The sequence below is a fragment of the Scyliorhinus torazame genome, chromosome 8 (assembly GCF_047496885.1).
Source record: "Scyliorhinus torazame isolate Kashiwa2021f chromosome 8, sScyTor2.1, whole genome shotgun sequence".
In the NCBI taxonomy this organism is placed as follows: Eukaryota; Metazoa; Chordata; class Chondrichthyes; order Carcharhiniformes; family Scyliorhinidae; genus Scyliorhinus; species Scyliorhinus torazame.
In genome coordinates, this window is record NC_092714.1 from 121,862,814 (window position 1) to 121,882,192 (window position 19,379).

General features: G+C 41.0%; 1 protein-coding gene across 3 annotated transcripts in view; it reads left to right on the top strand.

Moving 5' to 3' along the window:
* mospd2 (motile sperm domain containing 2) overlaps nucleotides 1-19,379 on the top strand; it is a 122,805-nt gene that overhangs the window by 29,861 nt on the left and 73,565 nt on the right. For all 3 annotated transcript variants that reach the window (XM_072514130.1, XM_072514128.1, XM_072514131.1), the window contains exons 4-8: nucleotides 119-205; nucleotides 1,981-2,135; nucleotides 5,384-5,444; nucleotides 10,096-10,134; nucleotides 10,222-10,346. In XM_072514130.1, the coding sequence (XP_072370231.1) occupies nucleotides 119-205; nucleotides 1,981-2,135; nucleotides 5,384-5,444; nucleotides 10,096-10,134; nucleotides 10,222-10,346 (467 nt within the window). The remainder of the gene's footprint in view (nucleotides 1-118; nucleotides 206-1,980; nucleotides 2,136-5,383; nucleotides 5,445-10,095; nucleotides 10,135-10,221; nucleotides 10,347-19,379) is intronic.

Sequence of the window (19,379 nt, forward strand, 5' to 3'; positions counted from 1 at the left end):
AGGACAAGGTGTTGTATTTTGTTGAAAGATTTACTGAGGCATTGTGAGCATATAGCTCTAAGCTGTGTAAAAACATGTATTAATCATTAGTATAATTATGTTTTGACTTGTATTGCAGATTTAAGTGAGTCCAACCTCCCTCAATGGACTTTTGAAACTGGAGCTGTATATCTTCATGGATATGATAAAGAAGGCACCAAGATGTGTACGTTAAAACTCATTTATTTGCAGGGTGCAATTTGCAGACTATGCAGGCAAATGGAGTTAAGATGCAGATGAGCCATGGGCAAAATGGTGGGATGGACTGGGTGCAACATTTCATATTTCTGGTTCTCTGTTATTATGGCTGAACTTCTATTTTTTTTTTTTTTAAAGTTCTTCAGATCCTTGAGATTTTACTTCCCATTTATTTTTTGGGAACCTCCAGGTGGTGGTGTTCCCAGGTGTGCTGCTCTTGTCCTTCTAGATTGTAGTGGTCGTGGGTTTGGAAGGTACTGCCTAAGGAACCTTGGTGAGCTCCTGCAGTGCACCTTTTAGATGGTGTACCTGGCTTCCACGATTCATCGGTGGTGGTAATGCAGGGACTGGTAGTCTGGCATTAAGAGCAATAACGTATATTGCTGTCCCCTTAAAAATAGTGAAACCCTTGATGTAAAATATATTGAGTAGAAAATGTAAAAAGTAATTTTTGCAATGGTAATGTAATTTTCGGAGATAGTTGCTGCAAATCCAACTCTCCTTTGTTCATGTGATTTAACATAGGTTTGCTTGGAGTTTTATGATGACACCGATTGTTTAAAGGTTAATGAACCGAGGCTGTAGGTCAAGCCCTACAGTTCCTTTGAACAATCTGCTGCAGCATGTGCTTTAATTTGTTTTGAATTAATGAGGGTCAAAATAAATAATTAATTGCCAGCTTGTCTCGCAATTAGACATTTTCAGTCTGCAGAAGAAGATGTGAATGGTGTCGACAAATGATCATCAAACTTTGCACATTTTACTGGCAAATAACAGTGAATGCCATGGGACTGACTACGCTGATACTTAAAAAAATGATCAAAAAATTAAAAGCCCAGTGGATGCAGGGTAATGTAGCAAACCGTGCCGCCCTCCTGAACTCTTTTCTAAAAAGTACCTGAATCTGCACCTTTAAGTGCTCTAAGCTACAGGGCTTTGGGCCAAGTGCAGGAAGATGGGATTAGAAAGGGCACCTGGGTGTCTTTGAGCTGGCATGGACAAGATGGGCGAATGGCCTCATGATTCTAAGGGTTGGAATGCTTTTTCAAAATTCCCACCAATAATGCAAATCTGAAGGATTCAGTGATAGAGATTGTTTGGCAGCAACAATTATCTTATTACAATATTAAACATTCACTTAAATTGAAATACAATAGCTTTTTTTTGGTACATTTAGTGGCTACACACAATAACTTCACCCACCTGTGTCTTAATGCGGAATATGTTGGTGAGGTTCCAATGAAGTTTGTAGACGAGCACAGTAAATCAGGCAGTAACTTCCTGATTTTCCCATTTAACCCTGTATCTGACATGGGAGCACAAATGGCCTCTTATTTGTACGGAAAAGTCAGTGCCTTTGTCTCTTTCTGTCCATCAAACTAACCAACGTGGCGTGCGGGAGTTATTTTCTTCGTGTAAGGATACTGAACGGGTTTTAAACCAAGGTGGCTCAGTAGAAATGCACCTTGTTCCAATAACTTCTTAGTGATGGCCAGTTCCCTGGTGTTGTCCTTCAGACAATTAATGTGGATGATTGTCTGCATGGTTCAGTGCAAATTCAACGAAAAAGAGTTTTCATTTACATTTCAAATGAACTGCTTTTGGGACTCCTTTCAAGATTAAGTGAACAATATTGCCTATAAAGTTCAATGATGCGATAGGGAATAAAACTTACTCTACTGACTTTTTATGCAGCCGTACAGGGTTGACAAAGCTTTGATTTTTTTTTTCTCTTTCTTCCAGTTTGGTTTAGGGTGAAGATGCATGTCAAGGATGCAAAGACATCTTTGGACAAAAAGAAGTATGTAGCCTTCTGGTTAGAACGTTATGCCAAAAGAGAGCAAGGAAAACCTCTGACGGTAGTGTTTGATCTGACTGAGACTGGATTAAGCAATATAGTAAGATCTCAGCATCCCTTTCTTTCTGCATGCATAAAATACTGCTCTCGGCTAATTTTGGAAATTTTGTTTCTAATGGATAATACCTCTCTGAGCTGTGCCAACTTCATTTAAGTACCAATTACATCAACCAATGTCATAACTTTGTATATTAATTAAAACTTTGAAATTAACTTTCAGAAAACAATTGGCACCCCTATGAGTTAATTTGTTTTAAAATAGTTAAGAATGGATTAATGGAGTTTTTATTGTTTTTGTTGTATCTTGAAGTATTACTGCGCTTGGTTATAATTTCTACGTGATAAAATCCTGACTGATGTGAAGGTATCTTTCTTACATGGAAGGAGAAAGGGTGCTGTACCTGTATTGAAGGCAAAGTTGGCATTGGTTTAGGTGCCTTGTCCACCCGTTTAGCTGGTATGGAGATATCAAAAGGAGGCAATGTTTTTTTTGTAAATAGAGCGTACCCAATTATTTTTTTCCCATCTAGCATGGCCAGTCCACCTACTTTTTTTGGGTTGTGGGGGTGAGACCCACGCAGACACTGGGAGACTCCACACCGATAGTGACCCGGGATCGAACCCGGGTCTTCGGCACCGTGAGGCAGCACCGCTGAGCCACCGTGGCCGCCCTAGGAGGAGTTAATATTTTGTAAGGAAAAATGGTTCTACCAATTAATCCAGAGTTAAGGTGTCTGCCTTGGGTTAGTGGCAGCAAATTTGTTTTTGAGTCAGCAGATTGTGGGTTTAGGTCCTTCTCCAGAGATTGAACCCACAATCTACTAACCCAGGCAGTACAGAGGAATGTGGCATAGTTACAAAAAAAAAACCCTTATGGATAAGACATGAAACTGAAGGCCACCCCATGGGTCGCACGGTAACAGTGGTTAGCACTGTTGCTTCACAGCGCCAGGGTCCCAGGTTCGATTCCCACTTGTCCTCCGGGTGCTCTGGCTTCCTCCCACAAGTCCCGAAAGACATGCTGGTAGGTGAATTGGACATTCTGAATTCTCCCTCTGTCTACCCAAACAGGCGCTGGAATGTGGTGACATGGGGATTTTCACACAGCACGTTGGTGACTGTTGCTTCACAGCGTCTGGGCCCCAGGTTCGATTCCCGGCTTGGGTCACTGTCTGTGCAGAGTCTGCACGTTCTCCCCGTGTCTGCGTCGGTTTTCTCCCGGTACTCTGGTTTCCCCCTACAAGTCCTGAAAGACGCTGTGTTAGGTACTTTGGACATTCTGAATTCTCCCTGTGTACCCTAACAGATGCCAGAATGTGGCGACTAGGGGCTTTACACAGTAACTTCATTGCAGTGTTAATGTAAGCCAACTTGTGACAATAATAATGATTATTATGTCAGGTGGGCATAAAGATTCCATTACATTGTTTTGGCGAAGGATACTTGTGGTCCACTGGCTGATATTTATCCCTCAATCAACATCATTGAAACAGATCATCTGGCTATTGTCACATTACTTAGCTATGTACATTACACTAGCAAAGATATAACTTTTAGAGCAGTGCATGCCTATTATAGCAAATGTCAAAAATCACGTAAACAAAAAAGAATGGAATCATAACGGCCAAAGCACATTGCTTGAAGTCTGAAGCCCAAACATCATTCAGAGACACCGGAGTCTTGGTTTCGATTCTATCTCTTGGCAGTTCCAAAATCGGTGGGAGGGACTGCAACAATAGGGGGGAAATTGGCTAACTGGTTTTCCTATTACAAATCCAACTTTATTGCGCTTCTTAGTGCCTTAATAAGCTGTTAATCTAATGCCAAATGTTGATCTTTTAATAAATAAACAAATATGCGTTTTAAGAGAAATGAATGTCAAATCTCAAAACAAATGGCTACCAATAATTTAATAAAATAATTTAAGTATTGAATGCTAAAAATTTAAGAGTACAAAACAGTTTTCATCACAATTGGAATAGATGTAGTGATTATTTTTGTTGTGTTAAATGAATTGTGCATCTGGGCTTCTGTTTTGAAAGATAATGTGTGTTTTCAGATCTTTCTGGCGAAATCACAAGCATTTCAAAATTTATTCTTTATTAAATTTCTCATTTTGCGCACAGCAATAACTAGAAGATAGAACAAAAGTAAAATTATTCCTTCACTTATGAGTAAAAATATCTAAAACCCATTTACACTTCGCTGACAAGCTAGATTTGTATTGAAGGCCCATAATTGAACCCCTCAATAAAAACAAAAACAATTTTGACCGGCATTGTAAAATAACCATTTTCCTTTCCTACCCCTAAATCCTTCTTTTTAAGGATTTACAGATTGCTGAAGAGACCCCAGTGCATCCCAAAATTGACTGGTTTCATTTACTTTCATAAATAATTTCCTGTAGCCACACTTAATTACTTCATGTTAGTATTTACTTTGCCTAGTATTCGTTATGTGTCTGAGTGTGCTACAGCTAAATCTGATTTTGGTGTCATCTTGTATCCATAACCTATACTTTTTTCAGCAGTAACTGAAAGACCTGGGGCGAAATTCTCCGGAAACGGCGCGATGTCCGCCGACTGGCGCCCAAAACGGCGCAAATCAGTCGGGCATCGCGCCGCCCCAAAGGTGCGGAATGCTCCGCATCTTTGGGGGCCGAGCCCCAACCTTAAGGGGCTAGGTCGGCGCTGGACGAATTTCCGCCCCGCCAGCTGGCGGAAAAGGCCTTTGGTGCCCAGCCAGCTGGCGCGGAAATGACATCTCCGGGCGGCGCATGCGCGGGAGCATCAGCGGCTGCTGACAGCTTCCCACTCATGCGCAGTGGAGGGAGTCTCTTCTGCCTCCGTGGCGGGGGCGGAAGGGAAAGAGTGCCCCCACGGCACAGGCCCGCCCGCGGATCGGTGGGCCCCGATCGCGGGCCACCGTGGGGGCACCCCCCGGGGCCAGATCGCCCCGCGCCCCCCCCAGGACCCCGGAGCCTGCCCGCGCTGCCTTGTCCCGCCGGTAAGGTAGGTGGTTTAATCTACGCCGGCGGGACAGGCATTTTAGCGGCGGGACTTCGGCCCATCCGGGCCGGAGAATCGCGGGGGGGGGGGGCCCGCCAACCGACGCGGTGCGATTCCCGCCCCCGCCGAATCTCCGGCGACTTCGGCAACTGGCGGGGGCGGGAATAGAATTGCAGAAATATTTGAGAGCTTGCTCAATGTTAGATACATGTCATGTTCTGAGAAATTTGAACTGTGGTTTTCTCATTAATCCTATTTTTGCTTTTTAAAAAAAATCTAGGATCTGGACTTTGTGCGCTTCATCATCAACTGCTTTAAGATCTATTATCCTAAGTACCTTTGTAAGTACAAATCATCATTTACGACCTGTTCTATTGATCAGCTATGATCTTGCAATTGGAGATGGGTTCATCAGTCATTAGTTTACTCCTGTTTATGGATTTAAATCATCGGATGTGAAACTTTGACCCTTGTTTATATTATTTTTTTACTACCGCTTATGTTCCAGCACGGTGATGCCCAATTTACTCACTTAAGTTAAAACTCCCAAAGCACCAGATATTTGTTTCTCTTTCTGTTCTAGCTCTGTTCATTACATCAAATTAATTTTAAAACATATAATTTTGCATGCATTTATAACTGAAATGTACAGTGGACTCCACTGATAACTCAATGAGTAAAAGCTCTACCCATTGTAGAATTGAGGCATGTAGACTAAAAGACTACAGTGCTGTGTCATAGTACTTCGCTCATCTCACTTGGGCAACTCTGATCTTGCTTCTGGTCAGTGCCCAAATGTACGTCCGTTAATGGTGGAGGATAACACACTCCCCCATTACACAATTAATGTTCATGTAAGTTCTGAAAACCCAATATCTAACCTTAAATATGGAGAATGAGTACTTGGGCAAAGATTTTGAGGTCTTCCAACACGGTGGAACCCCAGCAAGTGATAACACAATTTTAGAGGAGGAAAATTATGCTGTTATAATAGATCTCCGAACAAATCGGTACATGAGCTAGTCCAGCTTTGCTTTCATTGTTTGTGAATTCATCAGAACCCCTCAGTCTGCTATAGCCCTGTGTAACAGGTTCCCAAGTAGAATAAGGAGAATAAGTGATATTATTCAATAAAACCTTTAGCATTGATAAGTGTAATGTATAATTGGCAAAATATGAAAGAGCACGTATTACAGAAAATAGGGGTTCTAATGACTCAATTTTTCAGCTTTGTTATGTAAATTTATCATTAGTCCCTTGTCATGCATTCAGTCACTTTTGATAGTCTAACCTTTCAGGAGCATTATAATACAGCCCAAGTATTCCTTGAGTAAAAATCTTCTCTTGGTGCATGAGACTAGTGCATTTTTCAAATTAAATTAATCTCATCTAGCATAATGTTTGCACCAAAATGTTGTTATGGCATAATGAAAAGTAGCACAACTCAGCGGTATCTATGGCAGTAGTTAAAGCAGCACAAACGACTTGGCAATCGTAAATGAGATCAAATGAAAAGATTACAACAGAACTGGCTCTATATATTACTCAAGTGAACTCGGTAACATAAAGGAATTAGGATGACCGTCATAAACTTTGAAAATTGTACTTTTACTTGGTATTTACAGCCCAGAGGAAGGTGTTGGCCCATTGTACCAATGTCTGGTCATCTGTAAAAGCTATCCACTTAGTCCCCTTCCCTTTTAGTTCTCTTTTTCTCAAATATTTATCCACTTCCCTTATAAATGCTGTTATCAATTCTACCACCATTGCTGTTTCATGTGAGGAATTCCATATTGAAAGAACCTTTTTGCATTAAAATAAAATTAATTAAAGTGTTTTTCTCTATCCCGTTGTTCTTAAATCCATGTTGTCTAGTTACTGAAATACTGATCTTTGGAAATAATATTTCCACCAGTGATTTATAGATATTTTGCATTGCCTCTGAATTTGTATGCTATATAGGGCTATGTAAAAAAAACATAGCAATGCACATGGTGGTGTCATCTGATTTGTCAGCTTAAAGATAACTATAGTCCTATTTTCCTTAAACATAAAGTGCTGTGTGTGTTCAGTCTGCTATTTCGAGTTTGAGTTGGAATAGCTGTGGCATTGTTTACTTACAAACTGTTGAAATGGTGCACGTGTTACCACATTGGGAAGCTGTCCTACATTTTTGAAAAAGAAAAACCTTTTGAGTTCTTTTCTAACCTTTTTAACAAAAGTGAAATGTACATTTAAAAAATGTTTTTTCTGTGCCTATTTACTGATGGAGAAACTGAATTGCAGAGGTCAGCAAATTTTAAGTTGCACGTATTAGACCAAGGTTTTATTAGACTTACGGCTTTTCACGGTAACTTCATTGCAGTGTTAATGTAAGCCTACTTGTGACAAAGATTATTATTATTATTATTATTATTATTATTATTATAGGGTTTAAAAGTTACTCCTTGTTAATTTCCAAGCCCTGAAATTTCAATTAGTTGACATGCAGGGTATTAGTTCTCTTTTAAAAATATTTTTATTTGGTTTTAAAATTTTATACATAAAACAAAACAGCACAAAGCAAAAGAAAAACAGAAGATCCCCCACCCCACTCCACCAACCAACGCACATGATTCAAAGAATAGTCCTCCCCCTTCCCTTAGCAGCTGATGGTGACCAACTCTTTAAAGTGAAGAATAAGTAGACCCCATCTCTTATGGAACTCCTCAGTTTCCCCCCCCCCCAAGGTGAATATAACCTTCTCAAGATACAGAAACTCCCATCAGGTGCACTGAGGCACAGGACGGAGAAGCTGACCTCCACCCCAATGGGGACCCACCTGCAAGCAATCAGCAAGGCAGAGGCCAAAACATCCACTCCCGCCTGCAGCTCCGGCAACAGTGTTAGTTGATTCTAACGGACACATTAATTCATAGAATGGTTACAGCAGCGGAGGCTATTTGGCTGTGATGTCCTTGCTGGTTCTCTGCAGAAGCAACTTAGCTTGTTCCAATCCCTTTCTTTTCGTTGTAGCCCTGCAACTTATCTTTAGGTAATTATCCAATTCCCTTTAAAAGGCACAATTAAATCTGTCTCCACCACGCATTCAGGTATTTGATGCTAACCACTCTCTGTGTAAGTGGGTTTTTCTCACGTCGCCTCTGGTTCTTTTGACAATCACCTTAAATTGCTGTCCTTTGGTTCTTGACCCTTCGCCAGTGGGAACAGAGTCTCCCTAGCTACTTTGTCCAGACTGCTCAAGATATTGAACATCTTTATCAAGTCTCCTCTTAACCTTCTCTGAGGAAAACAGCCCCAGCTTATCCAACCTTCTCTAAGGAAAACAGCCCCAGCTTATCCAATCCATACACCTAACTGAAGTTTCTCATCTCCAAAACCATTTTCATTACTTCAGAAGGAGACACAGTTACTCCATTTGAGAATGAACCAGTGTTTCATGAGGGTTCATCATCCCTTCCTTGCTTTTGTACTTTTGTACTCTGTTTATAAAGCTCAGGGTACCATCTGCCTTATTACTTGCTTTCTCAACCTTCCATGCCACCTTCAACAATTTATGTACATGTACCCATTGGTCCCTTTTGCCCTTGCACCACCTCAGGAATCATATCTTTTATATTGCCTCTCCTTGTTCTTCTTAACCACAGGGTATCACACAACATTTCTCTGTATTTAATTTCATCTGGCCATTCTGCCAATCTATCTATGTCCTCTAGAAATGTATCACTATCTTACTTCCATGTTTTGTGTCTTCTGCTGATTTTGAAATTCGTAGACCCAAGTCTAGGTCATTAATATTGATCAAGAGAAGCAGCCGTCCTAATACACCCGAGAGAAGTCCACCATATACTCTCCACCCTAATCTTTGTTTCCTGTCACTTGGCTAATTGCTTATCTATGCGGTTGCTTGCTATACATTTTATTACATAGGCTTGTCAGCAAAGTTAAATCCTAAGACTGTTATGTAGCACTTTATCAAACTTTTGGAAGTCCATGTACACCGCATGTTATTGCATTCAGAACTCAAATTGATCCAACACAATTTGCCTTCAACAAATCCGTTCCTTAATTAATCCATATTTGTCCAAATGACTGTCGGATTATCATTTCTCAAACCTTTCCCATTACCGGGGTTAAATTGATTGGCTTTTAATTACTAGATTTATCCTTCTGCTCTTTTTCAAAACAGCAACTCTCCAATCCTCTGGCACCTATAATATGAGGATTGGAATTAGACAGTGTCTCTAACTTGCGCCCAAGTAAGGAAGTAATCCTCAGTATCTTGAATCAGTTTAGCTCTTCCAATGTCTCAATTGTCTCCTCTTTCACCACTACTTTTGCAGCATATTCGGCATGAATAATTAAGGTTTTAATTATAGGATGATTCTGAATGGATTGCAGTGCCCTCCGTACTGTGTATCCTTCTGAGAGAAAAGTACTGTGGGGAAAAATAAAGATAGAAATATAATGTTCTTGAGCTTGCATTTTCCCCCACTCTTCCAAATCATTCAAACTGGCAGACATCTCGTGTTGAATCGTACTGAAATTGTGCTCCTTGAAAAGCATGCTGTAAAAACCCTTGAAATACTAGCTTAACGTCAACTTTGTTTTTTTTCTGTGGCAAGGCGAGAGTCTGACTTAATAAACAGTCTGATTGCTTTGGAATGCAGTATCTGTCAAAACCTGAAGGCACAACATATGGTATAGTTTGCAAGTGCGGATCTAACTCTTGGGCTGTCTTTTGTTATCCATGAATAATTGCAGATTTTGAAATGATTGATTTGTGCAATGTTCCTAATGAATCTGCTTTTGACTGTAATATTTTGACAAGCTAGGAGCTATGTTTCAAATAAAACCGATGTTGGCAGACTAATTAGCTATGGCTTATGTAGCTTATTGATCAGATTGTTTAAGGGTATGTGATGCAATCTTTGAAAGAATTATTTTGCAGTTTGCATTTAAAATCAAAAATACTGTATTTTTATGTTGCAGCAAAAATGATCATCTATGAAATGCCATGGATAATGAATGGTAAGGAGTGCTCACACCTTTTTAAATAATGAGTAGCTTTAGACAAATGGGCAAATAGAAACTTTGTGATCTTTTTTTGTTCTGTAGCTGCCTGGAAGATGATAAAGTCATGGCTGGGACCAGATGCTGTCAACATGCTGAAATTTACCAACAAAACTGATGTGCAGGAGTATATAAATACTGAGTATTTGCCAGCACACATGGGGGGAATTGTAAGTTGCGTCCTTATAAATTTTGACCAGATAATTTAAAAAGTATATATATTTTTAAGTAACAGAATTTGAAAGGGCTGGTGGCCAACCACCTGAAGGTGATTAGAAATATAACATGATTGGGCCTAGTTGGGATGGTCTTTCGAAGGATCGGTGCAGACTCGATGGGGCAAATGGCCACCTTCTGCACTAGGGATTCTATGTTCTAAACCAAAACAGACACTGATTATTTTATGGAGTAATCCGCTTTCAAGTACATAATGGATTCTGCAACAAGCAAAGGATTTCACTTGTGCTGCTGCAGAACATTTTTATTATCTTATTATTTTGTCTCCTATTGTTATTATGCTGTTGAAGGCGCGGAATTGTTTTTTCCAAATTATTTGTAGAACATGACAGTTATGTGACCAAAAAAAACCCCAAAAGGCTAAAGTTGCCAGAGATTAATAGGTAAGAACTCCCCCTATTTTTAATATAAAGGGCAAGAAATATAACTTATTGATGTTTAGGTTCTCCTGCATAACAGCCTGCGTGATCGTCATCTGAAGCACATTTTTGAATTTTGCAACTTTAAATCTGAAGGCATTTTGCAATGTTGTTGCTTTCGACAAGGTTTTTGGGGCAAATCAATGAACACACCCAAGTGTAGAATATTGTTAGTTCTATGTTTGCTAGCTATCTTTTTTACTGTCAGGATCCATGTCAGAGAATGGGGTACCACTTTAAAGTAACTGCATTTACCTGGATAGTTCTGAGATGGCGGTAGCGAAAACTCCATATTCCATTTGGACATCGTGTTCTGGTGCTGGAAGTTCTAGACATTTAGTGGACAGAATTGCATGATGTATTAGACATTTTAAGCAAACTACATTTTTACTCGAGTTAGTTTAGAAGCAAAATGAAATGTAAGTGGCATATAGAACAAGAGCAAGATAAATGTATTTACACAGAATTGTGAGGTGATAGAATCTGATTCCAGGGTGCATAGTTAAAGGAGAAACTATATCAACATTCAAGATTAGACTGGATAAAATAATAAAAAAGATTTGAGAATAGTGCAATTCAATGTAATTGGGACTATTTGCTTTCATGTTGAGTAAACACCGACACAGACTGGTGGGCCGAGTAATTGGTTAATAATTAATTTTCTATCACTGTGGACAAGAAGTTATTATGTGTTAGGTTCTCACTATTTATATCTCTCTTTAAATATTCTGACTTCAAAATCTTTAACTACAGTTTATATAGCTATTTCCTAAGCGCATGTGTGACTTCTCATTGCTTTCACCTGCAATAGTAATTGGTGTCTGTGGTTTCACAAGAAGGAAATGTGCAGTATTTGGAATTTAATATTCCCTCTTTCCCATGACCGGTCTATGACTTTAATCTATTGTTGGAAATGTTGTTGAACTATTTACTCATTTTAAAATGTCTCTGAATTTCACCAGATGTTGTTTTCCCTGATCTGTGAAGTAGGGTGTGATGCATGGCCTCGGTTCTTATTTCCTTCCTGTGTCAGTCCTCTCATCCTATTTTAGGCAGTCCTTCAAGATCAAGGATGACTTGCTTCCTCTCGGTTCAATGGGTTTGAGATGGCTGATGAACTCTGCGCAATCTGCAGGTTCTCGCGTGTGGGGCAGCTAGTACTTGAGGGTTGGGTAGATGAGTTATTGGGAGGTTTGTGCACTCCAAAACCTGGATTTCATCTCTGCATGTTCCTGATGAAGTTTCTCGATGTATTCATTACCTTTATCGAATGAAGCTTCCCCATTTTGGTCAGTCATATGCCAGGGACACCGGTGAATCAGAGTGAATGTTTGACTATCTTAGGAACCCTTTGAAGACATACTTAAAGCATTTTTGCTGTCCTGCTGCAAATCCCCTATCAAGACCAAGTTCTCAGTAGAGTAATTGTTTTGGGAGTAACATGCGGTTTGGGAGACGACGCTGCTGTTGGACTGCCTTTCTCACCATCCGGTTTGGAGGATCTTACAAAGGCACTGCTGGTACTTCTCCAGCTCTTTGAGGCGACTGTGGTAGGTTATCCAAATTTCCATAGCATATAAGAGCATGGGAATCACCTGCTAAACCATGACCTTATTCCAGGATTTCACCATTGGTCTTGATGGCTAGGGGTGGTTTTGTGCCATGATTGGCTGATTGGGAAAAAAACATAGTTTTCTGGCCTGTAGTGAAAAGTCCATTTTCTCATTCACTTCAAAAGGGAATCGACAATGAACTAGAGTGAGTGTACACACAAGTCTCATTTGCATACTAGAACTCCGTGATTGAAGTTGGAGTGTTTTTGGTTCTGGATTGAAAGTGGCATAGATTGAACAGTTTCCCATCTGTTCTGTGAATTATCTCCATGCCTTGGGTAATTTGCAGAGCTGAGGTGCAGTATTGCAGTGAGAAAGATGGGGAAGAGAGTTGGTGCAGTGCTACAGCCTTGTTTGACCTCTGTCTTTGTATCCTATTGAATGGAACACAACCCATTCCAATCTGTCAGGCACAGGTCCACTTTCCTGATCTGTTTGCTCCTCGGGCAATTGCCAAATGACTTGGGTAATAATTATGAGATTGCCACTTTCAAAGTTCCTCTTTATAAATGTTAGCTGTACATCATTGATCCAAATGTGGATCACAACTGATTTGTTACTGTCCCTTTTTCAGGTTCCTTCCTAGCCACTTTGAGACACCCCTTCCACTACACACAATAAGTAACACGCCCTTTAGGACTCTTGATCATGACTGCAGAAGATACTATCTTAAACCCCTAATAATGAACTATAAGATTTCTACTCCGCACTCCCTGGTGGCACCGATCTGCTTCCTGCTGCTTGGTGTTACCTTGGTTAACATTGTGGCTGACCTTTCCCACAGCCTTTCTCCTTGCCTTCCCAGATAGCAAGAACATCTCAACAAGACCAGATTTGTCATGGTGTAACTGAGTTCTGGAGTAAACTATCCACTCTCTTTTTGGACAGAATTCCCAGCCCTTCCCCACTGGCAGGATCTTCCAGTCCTGCTGAAGTCAACCCTCGCTACGGGTTCCCCGATAGCAGCATGGGAGAGGAGTGTAATCAACATTGACTTCAAGACTGGAAGATCCTGCCGGCAGTCGATGGCAAGCCATCTCTTCTGCAAGAAAACCTGGCGCAGGCGTGCTGGAGAAATCCCTTCTTTGTCAGTGTCTCTCACCTGTACTCTGTTTTAAGGACTCTGAGCTGGACTAACCCAAGGCAGAAATATTTCCTGCAAATGGGACCCTTCGCTGTACAGTTTGGAATCTCCAGAATTGAAACTTTGGGCCAAATTGCTGAAGCCTTATTTATCAATTCGAGTTTTATAATTGTCTGCCAATATTTAATACACACTGGCCGGTATATATATTTTTAAAAAGACTATATCAAAGCAAATTACTGCGGATGCAGGAATCTGATACCAAAGAGAAAATGCTGGAAAATCTCAGCAGGTCATGGTCCCATCTGTAGAGAGAGAAAGGAGCTGACGTTTCAAGTCCAGATGACCCTTAGTCAAAGCTAAAAGCTATAGAAAGTGGGAAGTATTTGTACTGTGGGGTGAGAGAATGAAAGATGAGTCATAGCCACAGAAACCAAGGGAACAGAGTGCTATTGGCAGTCCCCAGAGAGAACAAAAGGTGTGAAAGGCCAAACAGCAGAAACTTCTCTGCTGTTTGGCCTTTCACACCTTTTGTTCTCTCTGGGGACTGCCAATAGCACTCTGTTCCCTTGGTTTCTGTGGCTATGACTCATCTTTCATTCTCTCACCCCACAGTATAAATATTTCCCACTTTCTATGGCTTTTAGCTTTGACTAAGGGTCATCTGAACTTGAAACATTCACTCTTTTCTCTCCCTACAGATGCTGCCAGACCTGAGATTTTCCAGCATTTTCGTTGTTTTCAAAACAACTGTTGTTGAGCAAAATTTCATTTTCCAGTTTGATTTTGTTACGATCCCTGACAGGGAAGTTTTATTTTTACTTGTTAATAACTGAAAAAGTAAAGCAACAAAGTTTCATGTTTTAAGACGTCTTCTGTAACACTGGGCTAAAATCGCTATTAACAAACCACTATTTTTGTAGGCAATTTATACTTAAGACCAAAGAACAGAACCTTCCCCTTTTACTTTTAGCACAACTGAGAAAACACACTTCACAAATGTACTTTAAAGTGTCCTTTAAGTAGACATTCAATTTTCCCAGAATCTGTTTATTTCTGTTCTTTTCCCTTCTCAGACTGGTGTTTCTTACCACACGGGAAAAGTATTTCTGGAGATCCTTCCTAGATCACAAGCTTGGCAAATCTTCCAGCTTGTAAGTTTTCACAAATTAGTTTTTGTGAGACCGAATGTGAGCTTTCTCCTGCATTCTACCATGGTGAACCTCTAGCTCGATGATGGGCAAGCTAGGCTAGTGAGTGGGCCGCATGAGTGGCCATCCGTCATCTCGGTGGCCGCAAGATTGAAATCAGACTTGTTCACTAACTATGGCTCCGTGAATAAGATTAAATACATTTAATATGTGCCGAATATTTCATAACGAGTTATGGAAAATGCATAATCATTTCACAAATTTAAATGGTGAAAACAAAAGAAGTATTTCCACATCAGATGAGAGGGAGCGCACAGCTCTCAGTATGTTGTGTACATGCACCGCACTTCACTTGCCCTTGCTTTACGTGCGTATCGTTTCATTCATGTCAGTAGGAAAAAAGCTATGCGGATGTAAATCAGCGGAATGTGGCAACCCTGCGCATGCACAACGGTCAACAAAATGCCTTGTGGGCCGCATTCCGAATCCAGGTGGGCTGCATGTGGCTCCCGGGCTGCAGGTTGGCCACCACTGCTCCAGCTGATTTCTCTTTCCAGGGACCTGGCAAACTAACTGCGATTGAGTTTTCATCTTTCCCCTCAAAGTCCATTGTCAGCATGCTTCACATGGGCCTTCTAGCTAAGTGGAAATACTGATCAGCTATCCTTGAGATGCAAACACTTTTACCTTGGAACTAAATGTACAGCTGAAAGCATACCAGTTTACAACCCAACATTCTTGACACTTTTCTGGGAATTTGGAGACTTACAATCTGTCCACTGTTGGTTGGCACACAGGCTGCTGCCATTATTTCTAAATGTAAACATCTTGCACATTCTTCCGAATAAAAAAATCTGGGCCCCCTGTAATCTCTAACAATTAAACCACCAAGCTTGCTGTCTGGTAAACCTCAGAACAACTCCCATCTCCCCCTATATTTTACCTTTAAAGGCCTAGTCCCAAATGTTTTAAACCTTGTAATTTAGATTTATTGTCACGTGTAATTTGCATTTATTGTCACGTGTAATTTAGATTTATTGTCACGTGTACAGAGGTACAGTGAAAAGTATTGTTCTGCCAGTCCAGGAGATGGTTCCGTACATGAAAAATGTAGTACATACATAATTGGAACAGTTCACATTGTACTTCTGTGAATGTGATATTTGTGTTATTTTTGTGGTTTGTTGTAGATGAGTAAATCTTAGTAGAAGTACAGCCATGTCATTGTTTCCCACTTTTGCATTGTGAACGTTATATTTGAGAGTTCCTTTAAAGATGCTGTTGAGCTCTTTGCAAAAAGAATTTCATAATCTTTGTGGCTGGATGTAGGGTTGGAAGCCGTCAATTATATCTTTTGAACCACAAATCTGACTAAATGTGGCATTAAAAAATAGGGAAGAGACAAGTGAGATTGGTGGATTTAAAATGGGATTTGTTAAATAGCAATTGAGGTGGGATTCTCCGATTTAGGAGACAATTCAAAATGCCATTTGATGGAAAACTTGCATCGTGATTTATTTTTGTTTGCAGACATGAGCTAGATTCTGACCAGTGTTCACATCTGGTTTTGCCTTTTATATAGGTGATTTCAAAGGATGAGCACCAGAGGCTATTTTTTTCTGCTTTGTGGAGTTTATACTGATGCTCACTGAATTTTCAGTTCTGGCTGCCAGTTTTATTTTGTTCATTCTTGGGTGAACGATGTTCATGGTGTTGTGAATAAACTTGCAATGACTCGATTCCTTCCAACTGCTCAGAGATTTCCACAGTAGCAACTATTTGCCACAATGCAATTGTACCCTAGTTACAATTGGAATTCTACCTTACATGACATGTTGTGAGTTTCTACTGAAGTCAGTAAAGCTTTACTTTATTGTTTTCGATATGGAGACTTTGGATATTGTGATCAGTCAAAATAAAAGTAACCACTGCAATATTATTAGTTGCTGTTCTTAATTTATGATTAAAACATGGAGCTTTCCACCAGAAGAAGCTGTTGACATGAATAGCATCGATCCTTTTAAAGGAAGCTATTAAGTACATGAGGGAGAAATGAATTGAAGGTTATATTAATAAGGTTAGATAAAGAGGGGTGGAAGGAGGCTCATGAGCCATGAACATAGTCTGAATGGACTAATGTCCCCATTTATGTTCTGATCTCTTGAGAGGTCACATTTTGGGGGTCTATAGACAACTACTATCTTTGTCTTCCTTCCCCTGCTATTCATGATTTCAAGCCAAACTGATTATACATCACTATCCACTGCCTTTATATCACGACTCAGCACTGCTCTGAAACCTTCCTTGATTAACAACACAACCCCACCTCCTTTTCCCTTTGGCCTGTTCATTTGGAACATTGTATACCCTGGAATGTTGAGCACCCAGTCCTGTCCACCCTTAATAGCTCCTATGTTGCAATCTCTGCCATCAACTCGTCTATCTTGTTGCAAATGCTTCATGCATTCAGATAAAGAATAGTTAGCTTTGAGTGATTACAACTGAATTTGCTTTGCGTTGCATATTTTTGTTTACATTCCCTGGCCTGTCAAAGTACAACAGTCAAATTCACCCCACTATTCTGTGCCACTGCTCTCCCGTGCACCTCTAATTTTTTAAACCTGCTGTTCTTAGCACCTTCACCCCTCCCCGTTGGGGCTCTTGTATGAGTCTTTAGTGCAGTATAATGTTCATATGATCTATCCGTACCTGTTTTCTGTTGACACTGGACTGATCACTAACCTGCACTCCTACCTTTAACTGTAACTTCCTAATTTCGCAAGCACCTGAACCTTCACCCCCACTCTTGAGTTTAAAGCCCTCACTACTTCCCTAGTTATAGGGTCTGTAAGAACACTGGTCCCAGCATGGTTCAGATGTGCGCCACCCCAATTGTACAGCCCCAACATATCCCTGTACTGATGTCAATGACCCACAAACCGATACCTACTTCTCCCACGCTTGGTCTGAGCCACGTATTCATCTCTCTAACTTTACGCACCCTTTGCCAATTTGCACGTGTCTCAGGTAATGATCCAGAGATTATAACTGTGGAGATTCTGTTCTTTAATTTAGTGCCTAACTCCACACACTGCCTACACAGAACTTCTTCCCTTATTCTACCTACCTGTCATTGGTGCCTACATGGAACCCCTCCCCAACCACTATTTCCTCTCCAATCCAGAGCAGATGTCTCGCCTCGTACCCTGGCACCAGGCAGGCAACACTAGCCCTCGAGACTCTCAATCTTGGCTGCAGAGAACAGTGTCTATTTCCCTGACTATACAATCTCCGACTGATTTGGATTTTTCGATTTGATTTATTGTCACGTGTACCCATGTACAGTGAAAAGTATTGTTCTGCGTACAGTCCAGACAGATCGTTCCATACATGAAAAAGACATTGGACATATAAATGTAAATAGATAGACACAGGTATTGGGTGAAACCTACGGAGTGTAGTACTAAGCAGAGAAGATGTGTGAAGAGATCAGTTCAGTCCATAAGAGGGTCAGGAGTCTGGTAACAGCAGGGAAGAAGCTGTTTCTGAACGTTGGTGCGTGTTCTCAGACTTTTGTATCTCCTGCCCAATGGAAAAGGTTGGAAGAGAGAATAAACCGGGTAGAAGAGGTCTTTGATTATGCTGCTTGCTTTCCCAAGGCAGCAGGAAGTGTGCACCAAATCAATGGATGGGAGGCGGTTTTGCGTGATGGACTGGGCTGTGTTCACGACTCTATACGTATGGTCTTGGGCTGAGCAGTTGCCATACCAGGCTGTGATGCAGCCAGACAGGATGCTTTCTATGATACATTGGTAAGAGTCAATGTGGGCATGCCAAATTTCCTTTGTTTCCTGAGGAAGCATAGGCGCTGTTGTGCTTTCTTGATCGTAGCGACGACGCGGGTGGACCAGGACCGATTGTTGGTGATGTGCACACCTAGGAATTTGAAGCCGTCAACCATCTCCACCTCGGCACCATTGATGCAGACACGGGTGTGTACGATACTTTGATGACCGCTCCTTAGTTGCGGGAGAGATTGTTGTTGTTACATCACGCCACTAGGTTCTCTATCTCCCTCCTGTACTCTGACTCCTCGTTGTTTGAGATCAGACCCACTATGATTGTGACATCAGCAAACTTCCTGAACATGATTAGAACATGATTGGGGATTGGGCCGAGGTGGGATGGCCTTTCAAAAGGTTGGTACAGACTTGATGGGCCGAATGGCCTCTTCTGCACTGTAGAAATTCTATGATCTATGTTCTAACTTGTAGGAGTCAGACATTGCCACGCAGTCGTGTGTGTGTATAGGGAGTATAGTAGAACACAGCCTTGCGGGACCCCGGTATTAAGAACTATTGTGGTGGAGATGTTGGTTATCCTTGCTGATTTTAGTCTATGGGTCAGGAAGTAGAGTTGCAGAGGTAGGAGCAAGTTCGAGGTTTTGGATGGGAAGGTTAGTGCATCTCATGAATTTTCCCGCCTCCGCATGATGGTGTTTTGATGATTTGCAGGGGGGATACGTGGGATAGCACTAGGAGCCATTCAGTTGTGGACTTGAGTATACTTAAAACCGTCCTCATGGTGGTGTTCAGCTTCATGCTCACTATCTTGTGAGGTAGTTGCAGGACCATCAGGCAGAGCAATATTCTGCAGCAGACTAGATGTGGGCCACCGTTGTAGTGCAAAGCTTCCTGGC